Raw genomic sequence first — 10773 nt, 5'->3', positions numbered from 1 at the left:
AAGGTACCATACACATACGATGCAATGCATAAGTGTGGTGCGTAATGATGCAGAGGGAGCGGTACTGTAGTGAGGAGAATAAAATAAAACCTTAAACAATAATGTATATTTTCAGCTTTCCTCTGGTGAAAATTAGACCAAAAGTGTGGGAGTAATCGCCTACTTGGTGCACCTGCTGAAACATTGTGCGCAAGGTTGATGCGTGTTTCTTGCGCGTATGCATATGCGAGTAAATCACTCTGCACGCGCGTCTCCAAAATGCCAAGCGCGTGCACTCAGAATGAGAATGGGTGATTCATCACACACTGCGCTCTGTCCGGCCCCTGATCAGGGGCCCCGGTAATCGCAAAGCTCGCCTAATCACTTTCTCTTTACCTTTCTGAAGAAGCAGTATGGAGTTACGTCACACCAGCGCGCAAAAGTGCCGGCCAAGCAAATAAGCCGCTGAGGAGCTATTTGTAGGCATTGCTGCCAAACCCGGGTAAGGCTACTCACTCTTCTGCGATCAATGCTTTAAACTTGCTATTGCACTAGAAGTAGCATGCATTACATTTCTGATTTATTCTGGAATGATTCTGCTTGGAGAACTTGACCTGGATCCGTTGATGACCGGCGGCCGGTGCGCGCAACAACGCAATTAGATCCAATTCAAAAAATCACATTCACAGACAATCGAACGCGTTACCGTGAAGGACCGGGACATGATGACGATTCTGCATGTTTTAGCAGCGAGATTGTTATTTTTTATCATCACTTTCGATTAAATTTTCTTTCTTTCTGAAATCACCATGCCACACACTCGCAACAGGAACCCAAGTCCAATCCCAGAGGTGACATGGGACACGGGGTTGAAAGAGATGAACGAGACCTGGAAAGGGGCTATTGCATGCTTGGGAGTTGCTATTTTTTTTGTCATGACAATTGGGATCATTTATTGGCAAGTTGTGGATCAGCCCAACAAGAACTGGATCCTTAAGGGGAGCTTTAGTGGGCTCATTTGGGAGAGACGGACGCAAACTCTGGTCATACAGACACTGACTGAGGACAAGACTTTTGCGGAGATAGACGTGGAGAACGTGGGGAACACTGATATTGAGGTTCCGTTTGTGAGGAACATGTGCTGGCTTAACAAAACCGAGTTCTGCTACACTTGGGATTCGGTCGCAGAGGTTAAGATATCTTTGGAATCAGAAGAGGACTCGGATACTGAGTGCTACAGTGTAACCTGGACTCCAATTCACTGCCATGTGGATCTGAAGGTAAAATATCATTAGAACTTTACTCTTGAAAATATAGGTTATGTTACAGAACCAAAAGAGTTTTTTTATAGCCTGCATGATGTCTTTGAAACCATTTGAAAGTCCCACAAAAATAACTTTGCATTATTTTTCAAAAACAAAACCATCGTATTTGTTTCCCCCACACCTATACAATGATTTGAATAACCTTAACATCAATATATTTTACTCAAAATTTATAAGAACTACCAAACCAAAAACCAGGTAAAATTGTAAAACTGTGAGAGTTGTGCTTGTGCAGTGACTTTCAGGGGGGTTTGGGTTTTAAAAAGTTCTATAGGAAATTTCTCGCACGGAAACCAAACAGAGTTAGGCTATAGCTAAACGTCAATTTAAAGTCTGTTAAACAAAACACTATTTTTGTGAAATATTTGTAATATGCAAATGAAAATAATATTCTGAAAATCCTCGCTATATATATTATTATCGCTATAATGTTCGCTGTAGTTGCTATGGTTACCTCCGCGAAGCTTCGCTATCAATTATCGACCGATGAAAATACGCGCCATGACTAACTTGTAATCTCATTTTTGTGGATACTAAAATGTTCCAAATTCAATACTAATTGAAGGGCTAATCCATCCATTCTCAAAATTACTTTATCCTCCACATAATTAGGCCTAAAATATCTACTTTTAAGACCTCCATCTTTTTGTTTTGACTTCCTTTCAAGTATTAATTATAAAGTGGGTCAGACCCCCTTAATAAACAAATCATTTTTAAGTGGTTTATTGTTTCACAGTGTTGAATAAGAATATAGCTATGTGAATATCTGTTTACTTGCAGCATTTATCGTTATTTAACTTTTTTAAAATGTATTATTTAATTAGGGGCTTTTATGTGATTTTTGTGTGATTTTAAAGAGTACAATTGGTTCTCTTATTTTTTTATATAGTAATATTGTTTATAATGCTGTCAAATCATATATGTGTGTGTACATATACACATATAAACACATACACATTATATAAACACTAACTTTTATATTAGATGTGGTTAATCGCGATTAATCGATTTGACACCATTTAATAAAAAAAAAACATATTTGCATTAAATGATAAAAACATATTTACTATGCCTTCCTACCTGCCGAATGCATATTTAAAGCAGGGTTTAAAGTTCACTAGACTGAAAAGGCCTCAAAGATAATGTACAATGTTCCATACATTTCACAGATATCCGATAAGACAGGGACTTTCTTTGTTCAGCAAGGACCTAAAGCAGTTCGGAAGTTTTCTAGTTTAATCCCTTCATTTTGCACATTTCATACCTCAGTAATGCTCTGGCATGTGTTATTTCAGATTTAAGCCTAAGAACACATTGTTCAGTCCAATCCTTTGACTTTTAGATGTTCTGCACCTGTTTGTATGTGTTATGAGAGCCTAAAGCTTCTTAGCTATGCACGTCCAGATTTTGCTCACTGATGAAGACCTTATTCAATCTATATGAAGGAACTCAATCAATAACTGTATTGATATTTTCACATGCAATAAACTATCAAGCTTTGGTATAAAGATGGCCCATGATACATTTTAAGGATAGTTATCCTCTCTCTCTCTCTCTCTCTCAGGACTGCTTTTCCATGGTGAATATTTCATGGTACGGAGGAGCCAGTGTCCATGCGCTCAACTGGCCGATAAACGATGCCAACATTTCTATGCAGCCCTTCACAGTCAGCGACCTTAGGGACAACCCTTCTGGCTTCGGATCAGTTTTAGAGCGCTACTTCCTGGGATCCTCAGGTAAGCAAAGAGGAGCTCTGCGTCATTAACCTCCTCAGCCAAATTTGGCCACCCTGTACTTTCACACATTGTTGACCAGACCAAACATGTATTTACTTGGGACAATGTACACAATTCAAAACACCCTCGGGCCTGAGATCGCGGGGACCTACTGTACATAGAGAGCGTAACACAATACGGATGGTTACTTCTGCTTGGTGAAAGAATGCAAAACAAAGGACATCGGATTTGAGTCTGAACCTCGTTGGTATTTGTCAGCAGATGTCTGGTGTTTATATAGAGAGTTAATTAAGCAAACAATCTCAGAGGCAGATTTAAATAACCATTGTGTTTATGTCTGGCTGTTATTTTGATTGGAGGCAGGGTGGAGGACGTTCACAGACAGATGCAGTGAATTTAAACATTATTACAAATTTTTTAGATTTTAGTGTTGTAGATTTATTTCACGCACAAAAAAATACTATGTCTTGACAACGTGAGTTTTCAGAAAAATTAAATATGAATCATAATGATTAATATTTATAATATTAATAAACATTTTCATATTCATTCAGTATATTTAATAGTTCTTGAGATCCTTATTTGGCAAAATTATTGAGCATGTTTTTAAATCTGCAGTTCCATAGCAAAATGTATTATTATGTTTTATAGTGTAAGTTATGGTGTACTCCGGTTCGTGATGAAATTACTCTTATGAACAATTGCTCATAAGTTACGGGTTTGAATCAGTTTAATGAATCCTTCACTGAACTCATTGAATCTATCAGAGTGTCTCGAAATTAAGCATGTTTTGTGTTTTAAGGATTGTGAAACGTAAATCATAGGGGTGTACATATCAAGATATTGAACTCACGATACAACATTATTTTTTTAACAAAAATTTTTAAAATGGTACATTTGGTATTACATTGGGTGTGTAAATGAACAGGCTTGGACTTGATGCTGGAAACCCAAAGCACAGACAATAAAGACACCAGAATAAAAATATTCATGATTCTGAAGCTGAAAACAGAATTATTTTAGACAAATATGCTTGCACTCTTTCACTGACTAGATATATTTAAAATAACGTAGGCCAGTTTTTACTGGTAACAGAAGACATTTGGCATTATCAGGACCCACATATATTCCCAGATTGCATTATTATACATTATATTCAACATTATATTGTATTTTAATGTAGTACTGACACTAAAACTCTGAAAACTTGAATTTTTCTCACACAGTAATTTTTATTTTGGGTGAACTATACACAATACAGATTGTCACTATCCAAGATACATATTGTTGCATTTTTGTATTGCGATATACAGTATTGTGACACGATATATTGTTGCACCCCTAGTAAATCACTATCATTACTCATCGGTTGCTGATATGTTCAGCTATTACAAGGCTCTGTGGAATACTTGATTCTGATTGGTCAATCGCGCCATCGGTGAGCTAATAAAATATTAAACCTCCGTCGAATCAATATTTTGTGTACAGTTATTTAATTATGCCGTCCAGTATCGTAGCCTCCACTTCGGGTCGGGGTCCTGATCACCCTGTCGGTGTTTATTCTGAGATAACAACCGGTTTGATGTCCGGACAGACGATTAAACCACACAGCAGAAACCAGACCGCCATCGACCTCCAGTACAGCACTGCCTCAATGCCTTGAGCTGGAAAAAGCTATAAAATTCAAGCTTCCCAGATACATGTCTCATTATTGACATGTGAAGGAAGTTTGAAACCACCACGACTCTTCCTAGAATTGACCATGTGGCTAAATGTGGTATTCTAAGAATCTGTAAGGTCAAGAAGGTGATGAAGAGCCCCACGGCTCCTCGGGAAGACCTTCAGATTACCTGTGTAAAGATAGGAGGTCCTGTCACTAACCATCACTACAACACTTCGTCAATCACTTTAGGATGAGTTCCCAAACTGTCTGTCTTCTGTAAAATGTCTGTCCACGGTCCATGAGTCGAAAAAAAAAAAAATGAAATAAAATATTTGCAATTGACACAGAACATCAATGTTGAATCCATCAACTTTGAACAATTAATTAAATGATGCTTGAGCTATATATTATGCATCTGTAGCTCAGGATTGAAATGGATGTCAAATGAGACCCCAAATGAGTAATCTGTATTTGTTCTTTTATTTTTTATTTTTTTTAAAAATAGCCCAAACATTTTCATTTCCTGATCAAATTGTCTCTTTTTGTCCTGTCACCTCTTATACTATACCAATAAAATGGCAGAGGTGCCAACAAATTTAATACGTTTTTTTAAATCATAAATATCATGCCATACTTAGTAGAGCATTTGGAGTATATTTAAAATTCACAAGCATTGTACTATTAGTGTACATACACTATAAGTGTTGTAGTATGTGTGAGCATGATATTCATTGTAGGTCTAGAAAGTGCCATTATTATCAGTAGCCTTGTTTCCATTACAGATTTGAGCAAAACTTTAGCGATGTTTTCTAAATGTCAATAAAAAACGATTGCGAAATTACCACGTTTCCATTAACCGATGTTATGCGACTGAAAAGTAATTTCTTTTTTCCTCTTGTGACAAGTCATTCCAACAATCATGGCATCGGGTTGGTAGGTTTACATATATCCCAGCTACTGACTAGCCATTGGCGTGTTATTCAAGCTTTAATGGCAAGGAAAGGCCCTTATACTTGTGAGCTTGTTGTATGAGGTGTTTATTGTTTCTCCCTCATATCTGCTTCAAGGTCTTGATTGTGGCATTTTTAAGTGGTTTAGAATCCAGTATTCCCGTAATTCTTTTGTCTTTTGTCTCTTTTCATCTTTTGTCCAAACATACCACGGCATCTACATCAGGTGACCTGTAAATGCGCAAAAACTGTTTCCATTGAGAGTTTTTGTTTCCATTGGGCGTATTTTCAATTCGCAATTTCAATTTGCGCATGGTAATGGAAGCACGGCTGGTGACACACAGTTTGCAAAATGCCCAAGATTTGTTTCAAAATGACTGCCGGTAAAACCAACAAAACAGACAAAACACAAACAGTGGATTTCAGGGGATTAGTTAATTTTTAGAATAAGTAACACAGGCTACTTTTAGTAGTAATCAGTGTTGGGGAAAGTTACTTTTAAAAGTAATGTGATACAATATTGCGTTACTCCCTAAAAAACTAATTGCATTACTTAGTTTTTCATGGAAACTAATTTCATTTGTGTTACTTTTTCTCACCTGGACTGGGCTTGCTCTATTTTGCAAAGGTAAAGGACCTTTCAGTGCCGTATACACAGGTCTTGAGCCCCTGCCTTTTTAATTGCTAATAGTAAAGTGCGATTGCTCCCCATTTCTCTCAACATGGGGACATTAGAGCTATCAGTCAATAATTGGGAAAACAATGCACTTATTTGAAAAAGTAACTCAAAAGATATTTCATTCACTGGTTACTTGAAAAAAGTAATCTGATTACGTAACTCGCATTACTTGTAACGCATTACCCCCAACACTGGTAATAACGTTGCCCAACACTAGTGGTAAACAGCTGCCACCTTTACTCACATTCATGGTGCAAACGTACCACTTTTTGGACCTGGTTTGATAAATGTTCAGTTAATGGCTAATAATGTAATCGAAGGGGCGTTGCGATGACCCCTCGTGCTTCGGACCACCAGGCGTGCCATGAGAGGCTTGTTTAGGTGGGCAGCTGGTCTCTAAACATGGTTACCACTCACAGCCGAGACACGCTCACACTCACACAGCGACTCGTCACCCGCACACAATCCAGCAATTAATAACCCGACTTACTCAACACAGTCACGCTGCTTTTTTCGTGCGGGCGCATTGTTTGCACCCTCATCGGTGTCTTCCAAGTTTTGCGTGTGAGCTTTCGGCTGCTGAAAGGTGAAAGTGTTAATCTGCGTCCCAGACGGCTGAACAGAATTAGATTAAAGCGAAATGGCATGCCATCAGCTAAGGACATAATATTCATCATGTGATATAAACAAAGGCCTTTTATGATTTCCTAGATCATTGTTTGCACAGGCCCACAAAGAGTTATGTAACGGCGTGAGCAGTTCAACCGAAACAGTCGTATCATTTTAATCCCTTTTCCACCTCGCTAGAGGACGGCCTTGATTTCGGAGAGACCTCTCAAACCCCTCTGTAATCGGCTCACTTTTGAGACAGAAATGTTGAGCTTCCTGCCAATGCAGCTGTCTTGCGTTGCCAAGTAACCACAGACATATCGTGGTATATAATGCCCAGTGGCATAACAATGACAGTCATGTTGGCTCAGATTCGTAAGGCGACCCAGCAGCTGCCTGTGGTCACGGCTCTCGCCTTCTATTGGTCGGCGATGTGTTGATAATGGACATAATTGTTTTTCCTGAGTTGCCGCTCTGCAGCCAAATGGCATGTTGTCGTGCAGGCCTGTAAAACGACCCGGGGCAAACCCAAAGGTAAACTTTTCAGCACTGTATATTTACATTTAGGCCTTGAAATCGGATAGTGGTTTTAAACCGATTGGTTATGTGGGGATTCGGTCATGCGACGTCTGTCAAATAGCTTTGTCCACTTTGTTGATGAGAGACATTGTTGATGTGTCCAGGCAAGTCATGTCCTGTCCAAACCGATGACTGAATCATCTCTTAACGAGATGGTGACATATTTAGATTTAGCTAGTCTCCAAGTAATGATGTGTGTCCACTAGTGATGCGCGGGTCGGCTTTTTTTCCAACCCGCGGGTCCCGCTTTTATGAAATTATTTGGCCCGCCCCAGCCCGCCCCGCACCACTGTATCTATTTTTACAACCCGCCCCGCCCCGCACCCGCGACCATTAAATAGACATATTAGGCATTGTAATGTAAATGAAAACAGCCTTTATTTCAGCCTGAAAGTGCTTGGAAACATTGCCAACTGGCAATAACAGACGTTTCTGAATATGAACCATAAATCAGGTCATATTAATAAGATAATGATTTAAACATTTTCAATATTTACAAAGCAGCGTTTGTATTCATCTAATTCATCATTCACCTTTTTTTTCTTTAATTATGTAAAATCCCGACCTCAATTTCTCCCGCACCTCATCTTCCATCTTCACTTTTATTTCTCCGTCTTTGTTGTTGTGGCTGGCGGCGGGAGCTGCTTTGCGCGAGCTGTGTCACGTGACGCCAAAGGTTTGGGGAAATCACGCAAGTTGCATTGCTACGGCCTTATCAAAGAACCTACTAAAATATGATTAGATTGATATTCCCAAATATTTAATATAGGCTGGACATTGCATGCAACATATATGGATTTTTATTTTATTTTGTTTTTAATGACCCGCCCCAACCCGCCCCGCAAATAAAGTGACAATTTCTTTACCCGCCCCAACCCGACCCGCGGGCTACCCGCGGGGCCCGCGGGTTATGAGACGACCCGCGCATCACTAGTGTCCACGTGTGTTAGCTGTGTTTCTACGCCAATTCATTGTTGACACGTTTTTTCAAGTGTGTTGTTATTATACTTCTTTTAAAATAAAAATTAGAAGGTATACTTTCAGTCTATTTTTTATGTACTTTTCAGAAATATACTTACAATTTCACTTAAGTATACTTGACAGAAAAGGTTATTTGGCCTACACTTGTACTTAATCTTTGATCGAGATATACTTGAGTATAATCAAGTATTCTAAGTATACTTGGCTTGTAGTAGTTGTGTTTACTCTTTTGATTGAGTACTAAATACTTTTTTCACTGTCTTAGAAACTTACATTGTTTGAAAAAAAAAACCCCAGATATGTTCCTAATTCTGAGTATCTGAATTTTTTGCCTAGGCTAGTCCACTGGTAGAGTACATAGGAATTTACTTTACTATTACCCCGCCATTGACAGAATATCCATGTTTTCACTGTTATACGGTAGGGGGCGCTATTACATATCTTCTCTCCAGATCAAAACACAGGTGATGAAGAAGCAGAAACAAGTGATAGAGGATTGCTTACGCAAATGTAAAATAACTTGATCATCAAACATTAAACAGCATATAAGTTCAAAACTGCCAGACGTTACCGAATGAAATGTCGACTTAGGAAAGGTTAACATCTGTGAAACTTTAGGGGTGTTGATGGACTCGATCTTCTCCATCTGTGTTTAGATCATTGTTCTGAATCTTATCTGGACGTAGTCCTTGACAAAAATGCGTTTTTCTCAGCTTTTTGTTTAAAAATTAGCTTTTTTTTATGACACTTACATTCAAGTGTTGATAACAAAGGATGCATGAAGCTAGAATAAAATGTTTTTAAAATGGAAAGAGTTAAAGTACAGTTAAAGGTATATTTCAAGTATAGCCTACTGTATAAATAGCAACTTAGTAGTATACTCAAAGTGTAAAAAAAAATATAAATATTAAACTATAAGTATGATGTTATGTTCACTTAAAGAAAACTTCCAAGTATAAAACTACTACATTATGAAAAATATAGTTTACTGAGAGTATACTTCAAAATGTACTTTCATAAACTAAAAAATGTGCTACAAGTATTTGACTTGTAAAAGTCATTTGTATTGTAGATGCAGTACAAACACAAAAACTAGTTGTGTACTCAGTTTACTACTGTTTTACTTAAAGTAAACTCCTAGTATACTTACATAAATTATACTTCAAGTAGCCTATACGGTATAGTTCATTTCATACTTAAGTAAAGTTCATGTATATTTTAATTATACTTATTTTTTGCAAGGGTAAATATATGTAAATAAATGTAAATGGTGGCTGCAACATATCATTGTTTTCAACAAAATTACACAGTGATTTTGGCCAATCAAAATCAGACATTTGAGAATGATACAATAAAACAGTTTCGATAACTTAAGGCTCGGGTTGCCTAGACTTTTAAATGTACAATTTCGGTTCTCTTGTGCTTGAATGGACACATACACGCAAAATTATGTCAAAATGCCTGTCTCTGCAAGTATCCTTATGCTGGGTACACACCAAAAGATAATCGGGTTGATTTTGGGCCGATTTCCCCCTTCCGACAATCCTAGCTATGTCCCGATTATCTTGATGGTTCAACAGATTATTTTATCAGATTTTCCCTTGGTGTGAGGTGTGTTAAGAGTGTCCGAACCTGCTCGGAAGAACGTCGGAGCCGCCCCGATCGCGAATCGTAAATATTAAACATGTTTAATATTTACGATCAGAAATCCTGGTGTGTGGGGGGAACCCCGAGGACAAACGCGCGAACGTTCTGGAGATTATCACGTGAAACGAAACAATATCCAATCAGAAAGTGAGATGATGGAAGACGGTCATTCACACACACACACACACACACACACACACGCACACAGGAAGCTGAGTGTTATAAGGGTTCATTGAGGGATTAAATAGGCTAACTTTTTCTAAAGAGAAAATAAATACAATAAAGAATAAATTAAGACAATAAAGAATGAATATATTTCTGTATAAAATGTTATATATAATGGTGGGTAGCCTACAATGTTTTTTTTTTTTTTTATGTGAATTTTCTGTGAAAATCATTCATCAAACACTATCATCATAATTTCTTCCTGCATATCATCCGACATGCTTATTCTGAAGTCTCGCGAGCTTTTGTGAGATTTCCTGTGTTCACAGTTGAGAATCTGGTTGAAAATCTGTTTGTGTGTGGTGTGCTGTCTTTGTCACATCATGGCACACCACACACTATAGGAGCAAAATGCTTAAATCTAGGATTTTTTGTCCTCATGTTTGTGGTCTATCACATT

The 10773-nt window shown here is 38.0% G+C and overlaps 1 protein-coding gene across 2 annotated transcripts in view; it reads left to right on the top strand.

Annotated features, from left to right (window-relative positions):
- The first annotated feature begins 400 nt into the window (after window positions 1–400).
- LOC308684363 (SITS-binding protein) overlaps window positions 401–10773 on the top strand; it is a 37514-nt gene continuing 27141 nt past the window's right edge. For both annotated transcript variants that reach the window (XM_081355534.1, XM_081355535.1), the window contains exons 1-2: window positions 401–1259; window positions 2869–3040. In XM_081355534.1, the coding sequence (XP_081211660.1) occupies window positions 789–1259; window positions 2869–3040 (643 nt within the window). In that variant the 5' untranslated portion in view covers window positions 401–788. The remainder of the gene's footprint in view (window positions 1260–2868; window positions 3041–10773) is intronic.

Source organism: Scardinius erythrophthalmus (assembly GCF_964197995.2).
Source record: "Scardinius erythrophthalmus genome assembly, chromosome: 24".
Taxonomy (NCBI): domain Eukaryota; kingdom Metazoa; phylum Chordata; class Actinopteri; order Cypriniformes; family Leuciscidae; genus Scardinius; species Scardinius erythrophthalmus.
This window is presented reverse-complemented; position numbering and strand designations above follow the sequence as displayed.